The sequence below is a fragment of the Aethalodelphis obliquidens genome, unplaced genomic scaffold, assembly GCF_003676395.1.
Source record: "Aethalodelphis obliquidens isolate GAN/ISIS:26980383/991018 unplaced genomic scaffold, ASM367639v1 scaffold28, whole genome shotgun sequence".
In the NCBI taxonomy this organism is placed as follows: Eukaryota; Metazoa; Chordata; class Mammalia; order Artiodactyla; family Delphinidae; genus Aethalodelphis; species Aethalodelphis obliquidens.
In genome coordinates this window covers 22,750,373-22,774,668 of record NW_020837972.1, presented here as the reverse complement: position 1 = coordinate 22,774,668, position 24,296 = coordinate 22,750,373, and the positions used below count along the sequence as shown (strand labels likewise).

General features: G+C 44.9%; 1 protein-coding gene across 2 annotated transcripts in view; it reads right to left on the bottom strand.

The window, feature by feature from the left end:
- ADGRD1 (adhesion G protein-coupled receptor D1) overlaps positions 1–1,214 on the bottom strand; it is a 142,668-nt gene extending 141,454 nt beyond the window's left edge. For both annotated transcript variants that reach the window (XM_027125156.1, XM_027125157.1), the window contains exons 1-2: positions 1,046–1,214; positions 925–961 (exon numbers count right to left, since the gene is read on the bottom strand). In XM_027125156.1, coding sequence (XP_026980957.1) covers positions 925–961; positions 1,046–1,111 — 103 coding nt within the window. In that variant the 5' untranslated portion in view covers positions 1,112–1,214. The remainder of the gene's footprint in view (positions 1–924; positions 962–1,045) is intronic.
- Between the last annotated feature and the right edge of the window lie 23,082 nt (positions 1,215–24,296).

The window sequence follows — 24,296 nt, the reverse complement described above, 5'->3', positions numbered from 1 at the left end:
GACGGCGGGGTGCTCCAGCACCCACCGCGACGGCCGCGTCACTCCAAAGGGGGCAGAGTCCCACCCCTCGTCTACCTTCACCCCGCACGGCTCTGGTGCTCCAACGAGACCGGAGCCTTCCCCTGGGAACTGGCTTCCCACCTGGGTGGGGCCGGGGATGCTCCACCCGCCATCTCTGGGGGGTCATGGAGTTGGCAGGGCTGCCCGTGACGATAATCGTGGCCAGAGGCATGCTCACCCCCAGGCCGGGGTTGTCCTCCGGGCTCCCAAGCGAGGACTTGGGGACGTTAGTGTAGGGTCCCCTCTACCACGCGCATGCCAGCCGGGCAGCAAACGGGAACAAGGGCCGGCAAAGCGAATTCCCGTCACTGTCAGGCAGGCCGCCCCCTCTGCGAAGGGGCAAGGGAAGTTTTCATGTCTCCTCTGTCCTCCCCGAGGAAAGCCTCAGGGTGGTGCTTCCAGACTGAGGACTCAGGGGGACAAAGGAAAAGCGGACCCAGCCGGATGGGCGAGGGGTTTCCTCAGAGGAAATGGAGGAATCAAGCTCCCATCGGAGGGATGGGGACAGGACGGGGTGGTGCGGGGAAGGGGGGGATGCTCTAAGTCAGCTCAAGTGAATCTGTGCTGGAGACACATGGTGTAAGTAAGAGACAGAAGGTGCTTCACCGGTGAACACCCCCGTGTCCTGAATGCCCCGGAACCAGAAGCATCCGGGCGCAGAGAGACCTGCTTCCCCGAGAGGGAGGTGCAGGATGACGAGTGACCCACGGGACAAGGTGCCAGGACAGCTGGTGGGGCCAGAGGAGCCCAAGAAGGGCCTCTCGCCCACAGCCTCAGAGACAAACAAGCGAACTGCTTCCAGACCCTGGGCTGGGCAGGGAGAGCAGGTAGTGAGCAGACCAGGAGGGAAGCTGCCTCACTTACCTGGATGGGCTTGTGACCTGGTGTCGGCTCCGTGCACCTGCACACAAAACACCACACTGTAAGACATGCAGGGAACCTCCCGGCGAGTCCCGTCTCAGCGAGCAGCACCTGGGGACATTACCTGAAAATCACAGTAAGATAACAGCAGGCAGGAATGCCAGCAGCAGAGAGGCAGCAGTTTCCTCATGTTTTTTGCGGAGGCGAAAACGTGATCCAAGCAGAGTTCCTGAGCGTCTGGGACAAAGTGGCGCGTTTAACTTTCGCTCCCTTGGGAAAGGGACATTTTCACAGGTTCCAGAAAGAAGAAAACCTTCTGTTTCCCTAGAGTTTGTGAACTGCAGAGAGTTAAGGCAGAGGGTCGTGAGAGTTAATGGGTGTTTCGTCTTCGTCTCCGGACTCAAGGGTCTTCGGTGATCAATAAACACACGGGAACGATCAGACCGGCTCGGGGATGCAGGGAGGAGACAGGCAGCTTCCGATCGCAGCTCCCGAGAAGCAACCCAGGGCTGTGGCTGCAGTGCCGAGGCTCGGGGGCGATCGTGGGTCCCTCGCGGTTTTCTGTTTCTGTCAAGAGTCTTCAGTGGTATCCACCCAGGTTCGGAGTTGGAAGTTTCTCTTTTTCCTGGAAGTGGGAGGAATTGTGTCTGGAGCTCCCTCGGGCTCCTGGGCTGGTGCGTTGCTGCCGGACTCCTTCTGGTGTGACTCAGGCTTGCACCTCGTCCGTCTGTCTGTCCCCCAGCGCTTGGGGGGGAGAGAGTGAGGGATGTAAGGCTCTCTCCTCAAACTTTGCTCTGTTCTGCTTCTCTATTTATGTCCCGCGGCTGCTGTGTCCTTCCTGGGTCCTAACACCAGCCTGTTATGCACCACTGGGAATTGCCTTCAGGATCTGAGGTTCAGAAGCAGAGCAGACAGGCACGGGGCACATACATACGTCAGCTACCTTCCGCCAGCGCCTCAGAGGCAGCGTAAATATGCATAAGTACAAGACGTACAACACACCGTAAACTCTGTTTAGAGCGGAGCCTCGCTTGCCCAGAGAGAGAAGGAAGGTGATTTAGGGATGGAAGAAGAAAATACACCGCACCCTCGTGCCCTCTGAGAGATGCCGGCCACGTTTTCTCTTTAACCCTTTCAGAGACGGATGAAACTATTTACAAGGTGCCCTGAGCGATCACACCAGTCCCCACAGCCCACCACAGCATCCAGGGCAGTGTTCTCAAGGTCACGGGTCCCCAGCTCCCGGGCCGTGGATGGGTCCTGGTCCGTGGCCTGTTAGGAGCCAGGCCACACAGCAGGAGGGGAGCGGCGGGCGAGCGAGGCCGCATTATCGCCTGAACATTCCCCCCACCCTCTCCACCTCACCCCTAGCCCCCCATCCCACCTCCCCCGGTCTGTGGAAAAATTGTCTTCCACGAAACCGGTCCCTGGCGCCAAAAAGGTTGGGGACCGCTGCCCAAGGTGATAGCAAAGTGTCAGGCCCTTAGCCAGCCTCAGCCCACTTTACTAGAGACCAAAACTTTATACTGCATACATGTCCACACACACACACACACACACACACACACACATGCACGCACGATTATAATCACTGCTATAATGTGCTATGTGATTTAAATAACACTTACCTCACTGTACCATCTCCAGTGCTTACTGGCTGTGTGCTCTTAGGCAAGTTACTGAACCTCTCTGTTTCATATTCCTCATCTGTGAAAATGGAGGTAATAGTTTCCGCTCCATAGAGTTGTAACAAGAAATGAGATGATACATACAGGGCTCTCAAAGCAGTGCTTGGAAAATACGTAGCACTCCATAAATGCTAGCTATTTTTTGCAAAGAAAAAATGTCACTCAATAAATGTTAGCTGTGATTATTATTACTATAAAGTAGAAAATAACACCCACTAAATGTTAGCTTATATTACTAGCTCCTTTGTCCTGACGCTAAGTGGGAACAGAGCCCTGAGTCCAAGTACTTCCTAAAGAGGATAAGAAAATGCCCTCCAGCCCCCATGGGGGAGAAAAAAATGTGATGTCAAAACCGTGAAGTGATGACTTTTAGTTTGTGCCTGCAGCCCACAGCCTCCCAGATGATCTGATAGGCTGAGCCAGGCTGCACAGCTTCAGCAGGGCTCCAGAAATTCATGTGCACGTTTCTCTATCTCTTTGCACTTGAAAAAATGGTGAATTCCACTGTGGTAATTGCCACCTTTATCCTGCTGCCTGGGCTGATTGCCTAAGGGGAAAAGTAATTTACAACTTCTATCCCCGCATTTCACCAGTTTTCTGTCCCTCCTGTTGCCTGCCTCCAGAGGAAAAAGATGCATGAGGAGGGACAGCAGACGCAGATTTTTCTTAGGCCAGGTCTTAATTTACCAAGAATTAGACAGATTGCTAATTAAATGGACCTCTCCCATCACCGAGACCGAACCACGCTGGTTTGTTCCTTTTTTAACCATAAATGTCACCATCAACCTAGAGATTGTCATACTGAGTGAAGTAAGACAGAGAGACACAAATATATGATCTCGCTTATATGCAGAATCTAAAAAGAGGGTATAAATGAACTTATTTACAAAACAGAAACAGTCATGGTTACCAGGGGGGAAAGGGGGGGGAGGGATAGATTGGGAGATTGGGACTGACACACACACACACTACTACATATAACATAGATAACTAATAGGGACCTACTGTAGAGCACAGGGAACTCTACTCAGTACTCTGTAATGGCCTATATGGGAAAAGAATCTAAAAAAGAGCTGATAGATGTATATGCATAACAGATTCACTTTGCTGGACAGCAGAAGCTAACACAACATTGTAAATCAACTATAAGCCAATAAAAATTTTTTTTAAAAAATCACCATCAGATAACGGGAGGCATCCCAATACAATAACAGTAATAAAAACTGGACAGAGGGACTTCCCTGGTAGCGCAATGGGTAAGACTCAGCGCTCCCAGTGCAGGGGGCCCGGGTTCGATCCCTGGTCAGGGAACTAGATCCCACACGCATTCCACAACCAAGAGTTCACGTGCCATTACTAAGGAGCCCGCATGCTGCAACTAAGGAGGCCACGTGCTGCATCTAAGACCCGGTGCAACCAAATGTATAAAATAAATAAATAAATATTTTAAGAAAAACAAAGGGATAGAAATCAAATTCAGCAGAACCTGCCCTCACTCACCACGGACTTACTCTTGCTCTCCATGCCAGACGGCAGGTCTGTGCTGACTCACGTCATTTACCTTTCTCACGTCCCGTTCAGGTGTTGAGATGAGCCCACCTCCGTGTAAGGCAGCCTTTCCCACCGTGGGGACGTTTTGGAAATGGTGCTGACGGGGTGTGGGTCTGGGAACCCATTGCTGTGGATCCCTCTGTGGGCCTCCTCTCATCACCTCCTTCAGGCCATCCCGAATACCATCTTGACACTGAAATGTCCCCTTCCTAAAGCCCTTCCTTTCCTGTTATGTTTTTCTCAATGTCATTTACCACTATCTGACACCCCCTACATCTTAAATATTTATTTCATTCATTGATCTCTCCCCACCAAAACGTAAGCCCCATAAGAGCACGTAAATTTTTGTCTTGTTCTCTCTGTATCCTCACCTCCTGGAACAGGGCTTAGTACTTAGTAGATATTCAGTATTCAATTATCCAACAATTATTTTAATGAGTGTATGTGTGTTTAACAAGGGATGCAAAAAATTGTTATGGTTTGGTAAAAGTGTATCAGGTTTGTACTGAGGTAGATGTTAATTAAGTATTTTAAATGGGACCTTAATATCACTTATATGTGGAATCTAAAAAAAATAAAAATACTCTCATACTCAGAGAGTAGAATGGTGGTTGCCAGGGGGAGGGGAAGGGGGAAATGGGGAGAGGCTGATAAAAGGGTACAGACTTTCAGTTATAAGATGAATAGGTCTGAGAAGGACAAATATCATATGATATCACTTATATGTGGAATCTAAAAAAAATGGTACAAATGAACTTATTTACAAAACTGAAACAGAATCACAGATGTAAGAAACAAACACGATTACCAAGGGGGAAGTGGGGAGGGATAAATTGGGAGATTGGGATTGACATATACACACTACTATATATAAAATAGATAACTAATAAGGACTTACTGTATAGCACAGGAAACCCTACTCAATACTCTGAAACGGCCTATATGGGAAAAGAATCTAAAAAGAGTGGATCTATGTATATGTATAAGTGATTCACTTTGTTGTACAGCAGAAACTAATACAACATTGTAAATCAACTATAATTTTTTTTTTTTTTTTTTTTTTTTGCGGTACGCGGGCCTCTCACTGCTGTGGCCTCTCCCATTGCGGAGCACAGGCTCCGGACGCGCAGGCTCAGCAGCCACGGCTCACGGGCCCAGCCGCTCCGCGGCATGTGGGATCTTCCCGGACCGGGGCACGAACCCATGTCCCCTGCATCGGCAGGCGGACTCTCAACCACTGCGCCACCAGGGAAGCCCAATCAACTATAATTTAAAAAATTTTTTTTCAAAAGATGAAGGGGGGACTTCCCTGGTGGTACAGTGGATAAGACTCCATGCTCCCAATGTAGGAGGCCTGGGTCTGATCCCTGGTCAGGGAACTAAATCCCACATGCATGCCGCAACTAAGACTTCGCATGCTACAACTAAGGAGCCCGCCTGCTGCAACTAAGACCCAGGGCAACCAAATAAATAAATTAAAAAAAAAAAAAGATGAAGGGACTTCCTTGGTGGTCCAGTTGGTAAGACTCCATGCTCCCAAGGCAGGGGGCCTGGGTTCGATCCCTGGTCGGGCAACTAGATCCCACATGCATGCCGTGACGAAGATCCCACGTGCTGCAACTAAGACCCAGTGTAGCCTAAATAAATAAATAAAAATAAATCTTCTTTAAAAAACAAAAAATAAATAAAATGAAGTGAAAAGATGAATAGGTCCGAGGATCTATGTATAACATAGTGACTATAATGGGTAATACTGCACTGTGTAATTGAAATTTGCAATTTCAACAGAGTAACAGAGTAGAATTTGTGTTCTCACCAAAAAAAAAAAAAGATAAATATGTGAGGTGAGAGGTGACGGATGTGTTAATTAGCTCTGCTGTGGGAATCCTTTCACAGTGTATATATGTGTATATCAAATCATCACGTCGCACACCTTAAATATATTACAATTTTGTCAGTTATACCGTGATAAAGCTGAAAAAAATAAAAATAAAAGGAACCTTAAATTCCAATTAGGCTCTATTCAATAAAGTTTTACAGGGATGAAGCAAAGTGTGAAGCCAGCTGAAGACGGGGGCATAAGTGGATTATTCACCCGCAACTGGATACGTGTCCTGCGGCCGAGCAGGACAGCCTGGACCTCAGGAAGAGCGCGGTAGAGCCTCCCAGGTGCTCGGAGCGCCGGCCAGGCTGTGAGGACGCTTAGTTCCTAGCGCCCGATTCTCATCTCGCCCAGAGCTACACCTCCCCAGATGCCACACATCCCTCAACAAACCATCGGCGCAGACCCCCGCTTGCCCCTGCTGTGGACACAAGCAGCGTTTGGGGGTTTCCTCTGCAGGGTGTTTCCTACACCAGCCACGTGCTTCCATCCGGTGGGCAGATGGTCACGGGGCGGGCCGGACCCCTGCAGCACCTCGGCGCGCCCCGGGCCTGCAATTGACCAGAGGGGTCATGCGTCCTCCTCGGCTCCAATCAGCGTCTTCCCGGGGCTAATATACCCGCCCGGGAAGAGAGGAGGCTCCCCTCTCCCCATGGCGCTGCTGACCCCCAAGGATCTTAACTTAAGGCTGCTCATGGCCACTTTGCCTCTACAAAGAGTAGAAAGAGTGGACAACTGAGCTAAGAGATTCGATGGTGTCTGCTGAGCTCCCGGACCTGAGATACAGCGGCAGTTTTCGCGGAGAGGCACCAATCAATCAACTCCTGTTTCCCCAGAGTAAGTCTGATTTTCGTTTCTGTCCCTTGCCATCGGAGGTCTGGTGAATGGGATGAATTTGAGAAGCTGCAGTCGTTTGTCATTCAGCGCCTGTGTAGGCACAGGAGGCAGCAAAGGCAGAGAGAGGCGGCGCTTGGCCGGTGTGTACCAGACCCTCCCCTCACCACTGCCCGGTGTCGGGCAGCCTCACTTCTCATCCCGGACGCGCTGGGATGCTCGGCCCCACACCAGCCTCCGCGCTTCCCTCCCCACGGTGTGTCTCTGCCTGGGGCCTCTCGCACTCGGCGGCAGGTGGGATGCCTGGGGGCCCCATGCAGCAGCCGCATGCACCAGCACCCAGAAACAGGGGCCTCGCTGACAGGGAGCAGCCCTGACCAGTGAGGCTCGGAGCTCAGTGGGTAAACACCCCTCGTCCTCCGCCACTCCAGGAGCAGCAGCGGAGTGACAGCTCCTTGAACTGACTTGCCCACCTGCCTGTTGTACTCCCCCCCTGTAAACACTGCTGCCCCTAGAATCGGCTCCCAAGAAAACTACACACACATGTCAACCCCAGGCTCTGCTTCTGGAGAACCAAGGATAAGACCGACCATCGCGGGTGACGGTTCCATGGGTCCCGACATTCAGGCACAGCTCCATGGAGTCACGGAGTGCCCTGAAGTCGCATGCACAACTCTTTTGAACACACACACGTGAACTTCTGCGCGGAGAGTATCCGTAGCTTTCATCCCGCCCCCAAAGAGGAGTGAGGCGTAAAAGCTTAAGAAACCGGTGAGCTGCGGAGGAAGGTTTTAAGAAGACTGTGCCTGGCAGACGTGGCTCACTCCCTGCCCCAAATGCAGTCTCTCCCTTCTCCCCAGGCAGTATCCCAGGCGTATTTCGGTGCCCGTAATCTCAGTTAAAAACGGTCGCTTCCTTTTCAGCTGGGGTGGCCAGGGTGCTACACACAGCGAGATCGAGGCAGACGTCGGTGGCACAGGCTTCCGAGAAAACGCTTTTGATCTCTGCTCTTCCTGAAGCCTGCTGACCTTGACCTTTTAGCTGGCTGGAGCACAGAAGTGATAAGAACAAGTGGAGCAGCTCTCCTGCAGTCGTGGGACTGGAAACCCAAGCTTTTTCTCTGAGGACATGGAAGGCTGGAAAGAGCATTACCCCCTTCACAGCAGGAGCAGCCTCCGTCTACAGCATCATGACTTTTCGTGAGTCCACTAGCAAAGAGAGGTCAGGGAAACTACCCAGCCTGAAATGTGGTCTGAAAAGACAGACCCCTCTAAGGAGAGGAGGGCGTGAGTGTTGGCTCACACGGGGCAGAGCATGGGGGAAATGGGGCCAAGCCAGTAAGGAGAGTTCAGCAAAAGAATTGCAATGAATTTGGAAAGGCCAATGTGGGCTAGGTGAGAGCACACAGTCCTCGGCCACTGCAGACACAGGGGAGTTCACACCCCATCCCAGGCCCTTCTCCATGACCCCAGCAGGTGCTCAGAGGAAGAGCGTGGCAGGTGGGAGCCTGGAGGCAACCTCTCAACAGGGCTCACCAGGGAAGTGAGTGGCCACCACTGAGAAGGCGTGACGCCTGCCTGGACCTTCTCCCCCAGGCACCAAAGTCCTGAAGTTACTGTAGAAGGACAGCCAACACTGCACCCCAGAGCACTGGGAAGAACCTGTGCAGCTAGAGGAAGGGGAGACTCCACCCTCTGCCCCCAGAGAGGGGCAGAGAGATCCCTTTGTACTGGGAGAGGGGCAGAGCCACTGGGGACATCCACCCGAGATGCAGGGACTCAGGCCACCTGAGCCTGAGGCCAACCAGGGAAACAGAATTCCCACCGTCCCACTTCCAGGTGGGCAGCACTCGGCACCCTGGTAACGGGAGAGGCGAGAGCATGGGGAGCTGTTCTGGCTGACGAGAAAGGCCTGGAGCTGAAAGTGGGGCCAGAACACTGAGGGGCTCCCTCTGCCGAGCCAACCCCACCGCAAGTGCAGGGCGCTGCCAGCGGAGTCTGAGGCCTGTGCAGCACTGATGGTAACCATGGCGACAGAACCCAAGCCAGCTCTACTCCCGACCAGACTGACTGAACATGCATACACATGCACACAGGCATACACGTACTTGTATATACACATACACACACATGTACATATACACACGTGTATTGCACACATGCGCACATACACATGCATGCACGTGCATTCACACACATGCACAGGCACAAGCGAGCATATGCACACACATACACGTGCACACACATGCACACACGTGTGCGCACATATACACACGTGTGTGCATTCACACGTGTGTGCATTCACACACGTGTGCAATGCATGCACATGTGCACACATGCATGCGCAGGTGTGCATTCACACGCGCATGCACAAGCAAACTGCACACAAGGCATATGCACACACACATAACATGCATAGGCACAGTGCATACTTGTGCGTTGAAATACATGCATGCATACTTGCACATACATGCCTTTCCACACATGCACAAGGACACGTGTGCACTAGTGCACACACACACACACACACACACACTAATGGCCTAGCAGAAAAGAGCTGTACCCCTTTCCTGGCACGAATACTGTTGACCTCAGTCTCCACTGTTTTACACCTGATGCCCAGCATTTATTCTAAAAGTATGACACACAAAAATAGCAAAAAAAAGCAACACACTGCCTAGAGACAAAACAATCAAAACTATGTCAGAAAGTTACAAATAATAACCCTGACTAATATGTTAAATGCTTTAGTGGGAAAGTGTGACAGCATATATGGACAAAGGGAAAGTTCTGCAGAAAGATGGAAATTATATGAAGGAGTCAAATGGAAATGCTGCCGCTAAAAGTAAAACATATAACACACCAAGCACTCCTGCCACGAGCTCGTCAGTAAAACATATAACACACCAAACACGCCTGCCACGAGCTCGTCAGTAGACTCCACACAGGCAGGGAAGAAATCAGGGAACCCTGTGATAGGTCGATTAAAATTATCCAAGCTGAAGCACAAAGTGAAAAAAAGGAACTTTTTTTAAAAACCAGAGCATGAAGGAGCAGTGTCCCAATATTCTGATATGTGTCTATTCTAACACATGTGTAGTGGAAATCCCAGAAGTAGAAGTGAGAAAATGAGGCAGAAAAACATGTTTGAAGAGCTAACGGCCAAGAATATTCGAAAATAATGGAACACATTCAACCACAGACCCAATAAGCTCAGAAAATCCTAAGAAAGATAAATCCCAAACACACCACACAGGTGTACACACACACATACACCACAAACATGTGCATACACACACCATACATACACATGCACACACACCACACATGCACATACACACAAACACACCACATGCACACACACACCGCACACACTACACATAAACACACTGCGCACCCCTAGACACATGACATCAAAAGAGAAATCACAAAGGCAGCACGAGGAAAATCCACGTTACACACAGAAGAGCAAAGACAAGAATCACGGTGCACTTCCTATCAGAAACTATGGAAGTCAAAAGACAATGTAGTGAAATGTCTGGCATTTGGGGTGGGGGAAGAGGGATCCTGCAACCCAGAACTCTACATCTAGTAAATGGTATTTTTCAAAATGAAAGAAAAGGCTGAGAATAGGGGAGTGAGGAGAGACTGGTCCTGGGTGTAGAGTTTCTTTGGGGCGGGGGACAACGATGAAAATGTCCTGAAATTAGACCGCAGGGGGTTGTGCAACCTTGCGAATACACTAAAAGCCACTGAATTTTGCACTTTAAGAAAGTGAGTTGGATGGACCTAGAGGGTGTTGTGCTCAGTGAAATGTCAGACAGAAAAAGACAAATACTGTATGTTTTTACTTATATGTGGAATCTAAAAAATAAAACAAATGAGCAAACATAACAAAACAGAAACAGACTCATAAATACAGAAAACAAACTAGTGATTACAAGTGGGGATGGCAGCGGAGGAAGGGGATCAAGAGGTATAAGCTCCTATGTATAAAATAAATAAGATACAAGGATGTAATGTACAGCACAGTGAATATAGCCAGTATTTTAAAATATCCTTATATGGAGTATAATCTATACAAATACCAAATCACCATGTTGTACACCTGAAACTAATGATATTGTAAGTCAGCTGTACTTCAGTTTTAAAAATGAAAGAGAAATAAACACTTTTTCAGACAAACACAAATTGGAAGATTTCATTGCCAGCAGACAAGCACTGCTAGAAATGCTTGAACAGTATGCCACTAGACAGAAACGGGATCTACACAAGGAAATGAATCTATCCAGAAATGGTTACAATTGAGGGTTTTTTTGTTTTTTGTTTTTGCGGTACGCGGGCCTCTCACTGTTGTGGCCTCTCCCGTTGCGGAGCACAGGCTCCGGACGCGCAGGCTCAGCGGCCATGGCTCACGGGCCCAGCCGCTCCGCGGCACGTGGGATCCTCCCGGACCGGGGCACGAACCCGTGTCCCCTGCCTTGGCAGGCGGACTCTCAACTACTGCGCCACCAGGGAAGCCCCTTATTTTTAATTGCTATAAAAACTAAATTGTCCAGAAAAGGAGTAGAATATGCTGTAGGTTGATAGCATATGTGAAAGTATAATGTATGAAAAATACCACAGAAGAAGGGAGGGGAAAAGTGGGAGCACACAGCTGTGAGGGGTCTGCACTACACTTAGAGGTATAATATGATTGGAAGGTAGCATGTGACCTATTAAAGAAAGATATCTTAAGATAACCACTGGAGAAAAGTATAGTACACCTTAGGACAGCCACTGGAAAAAAATGTTATAGAGGTATAAATAGTAAGCTAATAATATACATAAAATGGAATCATAGCAAATTCTGAATTAATCCAAAAGCAGACCAAAAACAAGGGCTAAGGGGAGAAGGAAGGACCAACGGAAGAAATAGAAAATAACTGGCAAAAAAAAAAGTAAAGAAAATAACTAGCAAGGAGAATAGATTTTACTCAGTCATTGCATTGAATCTAGACGATCTGAACACATCAAATAAAAGACAGAGACTCCCAGACTGGATAAAATAGAAAAGACCAAACCATATATACTGTCTACAAGAAACACTTTTTAAATATAAATACACAGCAAGGTTAAAACTTAAAGTAGACCAGAAGAGGTATATCTTGCAAACACTAAACAAAAGAACACTGAAGCGGCTATGTTATCAGACAAATTAGACTTCAGAACAGGAGATATTATCAGGGATAAAGAGAGTCATTACATTACAAAGGGATGAATTCAGCAACAACACGTAACAGTCCTAAACATGTGTGCAACAGACAAAAGAACCACAAAGTACATGATACAAAAACTGTTATAAGTGAAAGGAGAAATAGGCAAACCTACAGTTATATCTGGAGACTCCTCCCTCAGGAATCAATAAAATAAGTAGGCAGAAAATCACTAAGGATACAGAGCTGACCAACACTGGCAACGCACATTGCTGACATGTATAATGACACTTATAAAACACTCCACTCGACAACTGAGAAATGATATCCTCTTAAGTGCACATAAAACAGTAACCAAAATAGATCATATTCAAGTACACATAAAACATTAACCAAGGTTGATCATAAAAAAAAACCTCAACAAATATAAAATATCGAAATCATGTAAGGTATGTTCTCTAATCAATGGAATTAGACTAGAAATCCAAATGAAAGAAAGGTGTCTGTATTTGAGGTGATTAAAATGTTCTAAAATTAGATTACGGTGATGCTTACATGACTCTGTCAATACACTAAAAATTTGTACACTTTAAATGGATGAACTTTATAGTATATAAATGACCAGAACTACCAAGTGAGTTTATCACAGTCACATGAAACAAAGTCAACATAAAAAAATTTACTGTAGTTTGATATGCTAGCAATGAATAATTAGAAATCAAAATCTAAACATCATTTATAATAGTGCCCCAAAATGAAATAGGTATAAATCTAAATATGTACAAAGAGCACCTAAATAAATGGAGTAGGTAATTGAATACTGTTAAAATGTCCAGATTCTCCCCCAGATGATCCCACTCAAATCTCAATTCTACAACCCCAATCAAAATCCCGCCAGGGTTTTTTGGTAGAAATCAACATGCTGATTCTAAAATGAATGTGTAATGAAACTGGAATAGCCAAAACTATTTTGGAAAATATGTACGAAGTTGGAGAACTTTCATACCTGGTTTCAAGACTTACTGTAAAGCTGCAGTCGTCAAGAGAGTGTGGTATTAGCAAAATGTTGCACATTTATGTGGATGAAATAAAAAAGAGAAGCAAACTTAACCTATACTGTTAATCGATTTTCAACAAAAGGAACACAATGGAGAAAGGGTAAGTTTTTTCAGTATATGGGGCCGGAACTATTGGACAGTCACAAGCTAAAAAAAAGGACTCTCAACCCATACCTCACCACACAGCAAAAATTAACTCAACGTGAATCATAGTTCTAAACATAAAATCTAAAACTATAAAACTTCTAGAAGAAAACATGTGGGGGGGGGAATACTTGTGACCTTGAGTAGGGCAAAGACTTACTAGAAAAGACACAAAAAGTACAAACCATGAAAGAAACAGTGAGAAATTGGACTTCATCCAGTTCAACGAAATTTTAAACCTAAGCTCTTGGAAAGACTAGTTAGGAAATGAAGACAAAAGACTGGAAGAAAATATCTGCAAAATGTGTATCTTGATAAAAGACTCTCAAATCTCAAAACAAACAACTCAGTACAAAATGGATAAGGATCTTGAGGAGACAGTTCACCAAAGAAGATATATTGATGGAAAATTAGCACATGTAAAGATGTCCAACAGCTCTGGCCATGATGCCAATGCACATTAAAACCACAAGGATTACACCCGTATTAGACTGAGAAGAAACTATCAGACCAAGTGCTGGTGAGGAGACCAATCGGCTGGAACTCTCAGACATTACTGTTAAGAATGGTCCAGCCATGGTCCAGCCATTTGAAATACAAGTTTGCAGTTCTGTGTAAACCTGAACGTACCCCCATCAGATGACCCAACAATCCCACTACTAGGTGCATACTGGAGAGAAATGAAACATGTTCACACAAAAGCCTAGATGCAGATGTTCCTAGCAGGTTTACTCATAATCTCCAAAGACTAGAAGCAACCCAAATGTCCTTCAACCAGGGAATGGATCGACAAACCATACCCATAAAAGGGATATCCGTAAAAGAGTGCTTCTCAGTTTTTCTAAAAAGGAGAAATATTGATACACACAGCAGCATAAGTCTCACATTCCTTATCCCAAGTGAAAGAGGGAGTTCATTCCTATGAGTTCCTTCTTATACAGACAAAACAGTGGAGACAGGAAAGAGAGCAGTGGTTGTCTGGGTGGGGGTGAAAGGAGATGTTAGTTATAAAGGGGCACAAGGGAAAGTTTGGGGGGTGTTGAGTTTGTTCTATATCTTGGTATGGTGGTGGTTACATGACTCTATGTGTTTGTCAAAACTCATAGAACTAGACTCTAAAAGGGTGACTTTTCTGTACATATGAATTATATATATAAACCTGCCCCCAAAGTCATGTATGCTAATAATGGCAGAGCCAACAGTGAGAAGGAGCTTTGGGTCTTTAATGACATCATGGAACTACCATACCTGTCCCTCTGTTTAGCTAAGCCACTGGAGTCTAGTTTCAGTTAAGTGTACTCGAAAATAACCTCCAACTGATACAGGATGCCACGCTGATTTGGACGTCCTCACGATTACTCATCTTAGGCGATTTCTCAGTCCACTTTGTGTCTGAACTCGGCCACTTAAGCAGTCATGGGTACCTACCTACAAGTCCGTGTTCATTTTCATCTGCCTGCAACGGAGAAATAAACAACTCTAGATATTAAGATATTAAGAAATGGGAGCAGCGCCAGTGAGGAACTAAAGAATCATCGTGTGTCATTATCACCACCATCATCATATGAGCAATTAACATACCCTCCAGCAAACAATCGGGCTTGCCATTTAGAAGTGAAATCAGCTGCAGAGGAAAAGACACTCCTCGTGCCCCTCTTAGAAAATCATGCTGGACCACTGCAGCAAAACTCGTAATTAGCTAATACTTTACTGTCTGTCTCAGTGAATAACAACGTCAAGCTCCATTAAAAACCTTCAAAGACAGAGCTGCGTTTCAAGGGCTTTATTCCAGGAGTGCCTCCACATCAACAAATATTCTAATCCTGACTTCCATACCGACCCTACAAATGGAATTAAACTAGAAATTTTTTAAAAGATATCTGGACTTGAAATCCAGTTGAATTTCGCCACAATTTTGTCATTTATTAGCCTATTATAACTTAAACCATAACAAAAAATGATCATAGTACCCTTCCCCAAAATCGCCTCCTTTAAGACTGTGTCAACCAGGGTGCTTTCCGTTGGAAAGGACAGAAAAGCAAACTCAAAACAGGCTTAAACAAAAGGGGAAGAAGTTACAAAAAGTCCAGAGGATAATACAGCCATATTCGGAACACAGTCAAGGTCATCAGAAATTTAGTTTTTCTCTCTTTGTCAGTCTCTACTTACTTTGCATCGCCTCAATTCTCTAGGAATGGAGAAAGAATAACAGGAAGAGTGGATATATGGTTAAGTATAATATACTACACTTCCCCCCCCAAAGTTCTTTTAAACATGTTGACAGCTGAAAGCAAAATCATATTATAATAATAATAACAACAACAACATTGACCAATGGAGTCATTAATGGATGTGAATGTAATATGTAAGACGACCATGCACAAAGAGAAGGGGGTAAAGGAAACTATAGAGGGACAGGATACCTATGTTCAGACTGAAGTAGTAATATTCCAAATAGGCTGTGAAAAGTCGAGAATGCATTTTTGTAATCTCTAGAGAAACCACTAAAAACTTATGCAGAGAGACATAGTCAAAACGAAAATAATAAATAAAATGAAATGCTTAGATACAATCCAATAAACCAAAAGAAATCAGGAAAGAGGAAATAGAGAAATAAAAAATTGACCAAAAAAATAATAAAATGGTAAATTATATTACAACACACCAATTTTAAGACAGAAACTGTCAGATTAGATTTTATATGATGACCTAAGTATATATGCTGGCCGCAAGAAACTCACTCACACATAGTGATATAGATAAGTTAAAAGTAAGAGAATGGAAAAAGATATACTATGGAAATACTAACCCCCTCCCCAAAAAAGCTGAACTGGTTATATTAACATCAGACAATATAGACTTCAGAACAAAGAGAAATACTGAAGATAAAGAGGAATAACACATATATAAAAAAGTCAACTCATCAAGAAAACATACCAATACTAAACGTGTATGCACCTAACTACAGAGCTTCAAAACACATGGAAAAAAAATGACAGAATTGAGAGGAGAAAGAGACAAACCCACAATAAGATTTGGAGACTTTTGGGGCTTCCCTGGTGGCACAGTGGTTGAGAGTCCACCTGCCGATGCAGGGGACACGGGTTCGTGCCCCGGTCCGGGAGGATCCCACATGCCGCGGAGCGGCTGGGTCCATGAGCCATGGCCACCGGGCCTGCGTGTCCGGAGCCTGTGCTCCGCAACGAGAGAGGCCCATGTACCAGAAAAAAAAAAAAAAAAAAGATTCGGAGACTTCAATACTCCTGTCTCAGTAACAGATAGAACTAGGAGACAGAAAGTTAGAAGGGATTCAGAAGAAATGATCAACCATCTGGATCTAATTGGCATTTATGGAACACTCCACCCAACAACAGCGGAACACACAGCTACACATGAAGATTCACCAAGATGGATCAAATCCTAGGCCATAAAACAAACCTTAACAATTTACACAAGTGAAATCATACAAAGTATGCTCTCCGGACATAATGAAATTGAACTAGAAATCAATAACAGAAAAGGAACAGGTAAATTTCCAATCACTTGGAAATTAAACAGCAGACTCCCAACTAATCCGTAGGTAAACAAGGAACACTCAAGGGAAATTAGAAAAAAATTTTAATGCAGCGGAAAGGAAAAGGCAGCATATAAAAATTTATGGATTACAGCTAGCCTAGTGCTTAGAGGGAAATTTATAGCATGGAATGAGTGTATTAAAAGAAGAAAAGATCCCACATCAATAAACTAAGGTTTCATGTTAAGACTAGAACAGAAAGAGTAAAATAAACTCAAATCAAACAGAAGGAAAGAAGTGTTTGCTAAGACATTATAGGTCACCAAAGATTTCTGAGCCAGTAAATTGTTGCAGAAATTAAGGCATCTAGACAATTTCTCAGCTTAGAAATCTTCAGTGATATATAATTACTCACCAAGAAGAGACTGGTTACTAATATGTCCCTCTCTGTTATGGTGCCACACGATTACCCAATATCATCATCTTCCCCTTCCAGTTTTCCAACGAAACTGAATATTTCAACTACGGTCATTCACCCCTTCCTGCCCCTTTGTTCACATGACTCCACTTGGAACTTCCTTGCCCATTTTCACATTAAGTTTAAATCCTACCCAATATCAGGATAAAGTGTCTCCGTCCTCAGTCCAACATATTGAAGACTTAATATTAAGGTGCTGTCTTAAGTGTCTTAATATGCATTATTTTGCCTAGTATTTCTGATAATCCTATGAGGGAGATAGTAATCTTTGCTATATTTTATAAGTAAAGAAAGTGAGGCACAGACCATTAAATAACTTGCCAAAGATCACACAGGTAATAAAAAGGGGAACAGGTAATTGAACTCAGACAGCCTGGCTCCTGAATTAACCCTCCCAACCACTTTAAGGTCTGCCTCCCTTCTCTGGACCCTCAAAATATCATGTCTACACCTAACTTGTGTCCCCTATTAAATCCTGCCTTGAATTCTGAGTTTTTGTGTCCTTAACTCTCTTATTAGAATATTAATTCCTAGAGCACAAAGGCCAGGTCATATCGACTTTCTATTAAATTGAATTCAGGCTTAATACAAATTTGTGGGATGGAGGGAGGGAGGGAAGATGTATTGGTCAGGGCTCTCCAGATAAACTGAACAAGTAAATATATATCAAGTAAATAAATATAAATATATATATATATGGATAGATAGATAGACATATAGAGACACAGAGATATGGAGAGAGAGATTAATTTACTACAAGAAATTGTCTCATATGATTATGGAAGCTAAGAAGTCATGAAATAGTGCTCAGCTGTGGCCTTTTTTCTTGCACCCACTACTACCTTCCCCCCAAATACTGTTTTTAACGCATCCACACCGTCACAGAAGCTTCAGCTGGGAGAAGTGATCTGTGGATAAGCTTCATGTAAACCCATAAAACCATCATCGTAGAAGACCCTGGATAAAACACCTCATTGTCTGCAGTCCCGCTGCCACTCTCTTTGCAGAGGATTTGTTTATTATTAAACATTTATTGAGCACCTACTACCTACCAGCTACTCTTCCATACCAGCTATTCTTCTTCTGGGAATGGAGCAGTGAACAAGAAAAACAGCTGTCTGCCCTCCAGGAATGTATATTCCTGTAAGAGAAACACACAAGACATGAGTAAACAAAAAAATTGAAAATTGTGATAAGTGTTTTAAATAAAATAAAACACTGGTGTTCGTGACTGGATGGAGAGAATGGAAGTGTGACTCTAGATGATGGTCTGGGAGGGCCTCCCTTGCTGAACAGGTGATATTTGAGCTGAGTCCTGAGTGATTTAATGGAAACAAACATGCAAAACTGAGGGAAGACCATGCCAGATGCAGAAAGATTAAATTCCCTAAGGCAAAAGTGAGCCCGGTATCTGCAAGAATTCGCAAAACGGATGTGGCTAGAACACAGTAAGCAAAGGCAGAGTGGTCCAAAACGAAGGTGGAAGATGCAGGGACCAGACCGTGAACAGCTCTGTAGACCATGGATTCAACGTAGAATAGGCAACCACTGGAAGGTTTTGAAGAGGAGAGAACGTGAGCTACTTGATATTTTTAAAAGACTGCTTCAGTGGCTGTAGAGATAGAGAGTAGATCATTGGAGGGCAGGGCACCACTGCATGCAGGACATCTGGTTTACATGAGGTTGGGCACCATAGATAGGAAATCCAGTTTAGAAACTTTGGGGGACGTCAAACCAGGAGGGAATGGTGGCTTGGACAGGGTGGTGGCTGTGGGGATGAAGAGGTACTTTGGAAATAAAGCTGGTGGGACTTGATAACGGATTGGATGAGGCCAAGGAGAGACCCTGACAAGTCTACACTGTCTCCTGGGCTATTGGTTTGAGCAGCCAGGTAGATGGTGAAACCGTGCAGGACCCTGTGGGGCTCCTGGGCATGGAAGCCTTTCTGTGTCCCCCATTTCTTATCTGTAGGGAATAGGCTTCAGCCTCCATGACCCCCCCTGAGTTCCAAAGGGCAGGTTCAAACAGTTGCTAATCAGGGGAGGGAGGGGATGCAGAGACAAGGGAGGGGCAGTCAGGAGACAATAGTGCAGCCTTGGGGCAGGTCCTGGTTCTGCCTCAAGGGATACACAGAACAGTATCTTTGAGCTCTTCTGAAGAACTAAACCCCCAACAAATGGAAGATGTTAACTACCTGATGAAGCATTCTTCATTCCAGGGAGAAGGTCATCAGGAGATCTCCTGAGGCCAGATTAAAGGAATGCAGGCCCTAATCCTTATCAGCAACCCCATCCTTGAACCGTTGCTATAAAACTCCTCAGTAAGTCCTCCCAGTTTGGGACTCACAGTTTTTCAGGGCCATGAGCCGGCTGTGTTCCCCTTTGCCTGGCAAAGCGATAAAGCTGTTTTTTTCTACTTCACTCTGTCTCTGAGATCCGACTCGGCACCTGTGCACAGAGACCAAATTCTCAGCATCAGTGGTTCTGCAATTTAAGAAGAAGAAAGGAGCTGAATGGGAACTGGCTGGTGGCAGCAGGAAACTGGAATCCAGGGGGAGGAGGTACTGAACCCACTGGAAATAGAGAATTAAACAGATTCCAAGGGATTCCCCACCCCCTCTGCCAGGGCCCACATGGCCTCAGATGATGACCGGTGTGAGCTGAGTCCTGGCATGAAGGCAGATTGCTGGAGCACATCCTCACCCTGCTGCCGTGTTGGGGGCCCTCAAGGAGTGGCCTGGACACTGGGAGACTCAGGGGACTTGTGAGAACATCAAAAAATGTGAAAGCTTCCCACTTGGGATCCAAGTACAGATCTGCTATGAGGCAGAAGAAGGGACACGGGGACCCCTGAGGGCTCCTGGAGTCCCCACATCTCAAGGTTGTATCATACATCACAGCTCCTTGGTCTACTCCACAGCATGGGCTGGTGGAGCTCTTGAGAATTCACACATTGCCCACAAGAACCACTTCAGAAACCGCCTGCATAACTAAAAACGTCCTTCTTGACTTTTTGGTTTGTAATTTTAAGGGGTGGAAACACCCGCTACTCAGTTTGCTTTCTGAAGTGTGTTTATCTCCACTTCAGTGGAGTGGTCCCGCCGTGTCCATCCCTGGGTCCCAGCGGCTGGAGTTGTTAACAAAAGAGCCATTCACGGCCCCATAGACCTCTCCCTAGGATCCTTCTAGGGGGCTCACCCATATTTATTTGTTTTCAATGTGGTGTTTTGCTAAGTGTCCGTGGAATGTACCTCTCTTGCCAACTGAGCTGGAACAGAACAGGAAAGGATGCAGCTGACACTACAGTCAATTCCTTAAAAGTAACTTTGGAAAAAACAAGAACAAAGCACCCCCTCTGTTTCTATTCCTTCTCCGCTATCACAGATCTTTCCAGAATATAAGGTCCCTTCCTTTGATCTTTTCTTCTGAGACCCTAGAGCACGATTAGACCCAATGTCAATCTCAGAGCCCTCAAACCCCAACCAACCTCTGTTGTTTAATGAAATCACTTGGAATTCAATAGATTAGATGTGATTTTGGCTAGTAGGTATGTCAACGCAGGGAGGGGAGCGAACTTATTCAAACTCTCCCTTTCTGGCTGACAGAAATCTCATCAGTGTTCTGTTTTTCGTTCATTGGGTTTTTTGGTTTGTATGTTTCTTTGCCTTCGGGTTTTTTTGTAATCTCACTTTGTCCCAAAGAAGATAATATATAGTTTCACTTTTAAAAAGACAAATTCACTTGGAATTTAGTTGATAATATAGCTAAGAGACCCCTACGTATCGCTGGTCTTAAAATCTTTCATAAATCCTGGGAGGAAAGAGTTGAACAAACTTCCAGCTGTTCCGTTTCATCCCTGGTCAACCTCATTTCCCGTAAAGACTTACAACCCACTAAAAATTCCAGAGAAGACAGGTTGCCTCACATAGCGCTATTTCTAAAGTAAAGTGATGACTGCCATTGACTGCTTATAGGGGTCTGACACTTCTCTCATGAGAAACGGAATAAAAACGGATGCTGTTAGTGGAATGATTTTGCTGATGGGGGAATGGTTTCGAGGACCAAGAGCCACAGTGCATTTATAGATTTGGGGTACAGGGGAGATGGGTGGGGGAAGAAGAGTGTAAGTATGCCGATGCTGGACTTCCCTGGTGGCGCAGTGGTTGGGAGTCCACCTGCCAATGCAGGGGACACGGGTTCGAGTCCTGGTCCAGGAAGATCCCACATGCCACAGAGCAACTAAGCCCGTGAGCCACAACTACTGAGCCCACGAGCCACAACTACTGAGCCCGCATGCCACAACTACTGAAGCCCATGTGCCTAGGGCTCGTGCTCTGCAACAAGAGCAGCCACCGCAATGAGAAGCCTGTGCACTGCAACGAAGAGTAGCCCCTGCTCGCCGCAACTAGAGAAAAGCCCACGTGCAGCAACACAGACCCAACGCAGCCAAAAATAAATAAATATTAAAAATCAATAAATAAAATAAAATGACAAAAAAAAGTATGCCAATGCTCAAACTGTCCTTTTGAAACAGTGTTCAACCCCCAGCCTCAGGGGGTCAAGGGACGGTCGAAAACATCTGTTCAGTGATTACTGATGTTAATTACGGGATTTTTTCACGTTTGCCACAGAGTAGAGTAATCCAGGTCATAGAACTCAGATACCTAAACGGTTCATGTGTCTCAGTCTGAATGATTTTATTTCCGTGACCTAAAATTTCGGATGTCTCTAAACCACACCTAAGAAATTGTCTCAGAATGTGAAGAATATTTGAAATTACAAAGTTTTTATGCCCTAAGCTCATCTGTTTCTCTCACATTTAACAATTGCAAATGGTTCCACAACGTTGAAGAAAAATATGTTCTTTCTGCAGTCATTAAAGATCCTACTTCCTGAATCCTGAACCTAATCTCTCACAGGCTACTTTAAACTAGTTAATTCCTGTTATTAATGTTAATATGCAGGTTGCATGGGCATCATTTATGCACCTCATTCCTTTTCTGTCTCTTTATCAAATTATTCCTATAATGGCAGGAATGATCCTTTTATTTCCCTTGTATTTGTGCTCAGAGCTTATCAGACAAAGAGCATGACATATACTAATTATAAATGTAGAAAATAATCCTGTTTTTAATCAATTTAAATTAATGATATTAAACTACTCAACAGTATATTCTTTCTTTCTTTCTTTCTTTATTTTTGGCTGCGTTGGGTCTTCGTTGCTGCACCCAGGCTTTCTCTAGTTGCAGTGAGCAGGGTCTACTCTTCATGCGGTGCGCGGGCTTCTCATTGTGGTGGCTTCTCTTGTTGTGGAGCACAGGCTCTAGGCACATGGGCTCAGTAGTTGTGGCTCGCGGGCTCTAGAGCGCAGGCTCAGTAGTTGTGGCACATGGGCTTAGTTGCTCTGCGGCATGTGGGATCTTCCCGGACCAGGGCTCGAACCCGTGTCCTCCGCATTGGCAGGAGGATTCTTAACCACTGCGCCACCAGGGAAGCCCAGTATATTCTTCTGAGAGCAGTTGGTTTAGGTTCGAAATCATATCCTGTAGTGGGGGATGGTGGACTGGCCAAAATCTGTTTGAAAACTGGAGTATGTCCTAGGGCAAAAGGCTCCCAATCTGTACACGGACAATGTCAGGAAAATCTTCTCAAAATCATTTGCAAGTTCAGAATGAAGTACTTCCAAGGAGTACAAAGCACCATGAAGGCCGTTGTGTAGGAAAAGAACAAACCATTGCTTATAAAACAGCAAGACAGATTAACCTTAACTGTGCAGACCGTCACATACCTTATTTAGACCTACAGGAATGGCCATTATATAAGTGGGAGAAAAAAAACCCTTGCATGTAGCCCTGCTCCAAAAGCATGACTGTTTCTATAACCAGTGTTGTTTTCCTTGAATCTGTGCCACTGCTGAACTGGCCATCCAGAGGAGTCCAGAATCTAAGACCTTTAAGAGCCAAAGCAGAGGCAGTGGCACAGCGAAGCTTTCATTCATTTTGGAAAATGAGAAAATATATCTGAAACCATGACCTTCTGAGATTTTAACAGGCATGTTTTTAGATTTCTTTAACATTTTGTCTCTGCACTCATGAGGAGCTCCTCAGTCAGGCCAACTACTAGATACTGCGAAGTCTTGGTAGAAGTAGATTAGATCACACCCCTTTCTGTCACCATCTTCATCATCATCATCATGATCATCATCATCTTCTTCATCATCATCATAGACGTCATCATCCTCATCACCACTGTAGGCAACATCATCCTCATCACCATAGACGACATCATCCTCATCACCATAGAAGACATCATCCTCATCACCATAGACAACATCATCCTCATCACCATAGACGACATCATCCTCATCACCATAGACGACATCATCCTCATCACCATAGATGACATCATCATCTTCATCATCATCCTCAGAGCAGACAGCTATGGAGCAAGAACCCTGTGCAGACCTTGTTCTCTAAGTACCTACCTATGATAATTCATTGAATTCTTACAACAACCCTAATGAGATATACGCTAATATTTTTAATTGAAGTATAGTTGATTTACAATATTGTGTTAGTTTCAGGTGTACAGAAAAGAGATTCAGTGTTTTTTTTTCAGATTATCTTCCATTATAGTTTATTACAAGATATCAAATATAATTCCCTGTGCTATACAGTAAATTCTTGTCGCTTTTCTATTTTATGTATAGTAGTTTGCAACTGTTAATCCCATACTCCTAATTTATTCTTCCTCCCCTCCATTTCCCCTTTAATAACCATAAGTTTGTTTTCTATGTCTGTGAGTCTTTTTCTATTTTGTATATCGATTCATTTGTATTTTTAGATTCCACATGTAAGTGATATCTTATAGTATTTGTTTTTGTCTGACTTACTTCACTAAGTATAATATTCTCTAGGTCTATCCATGTTGCTAAAAATGGCATTATTTCATTCTTTTTTATGGCTGAGTACTACTCCATTGTATATATGTGCCACATCTTCTTTATCCATTCCTCTGTTGATGGACATTTAGG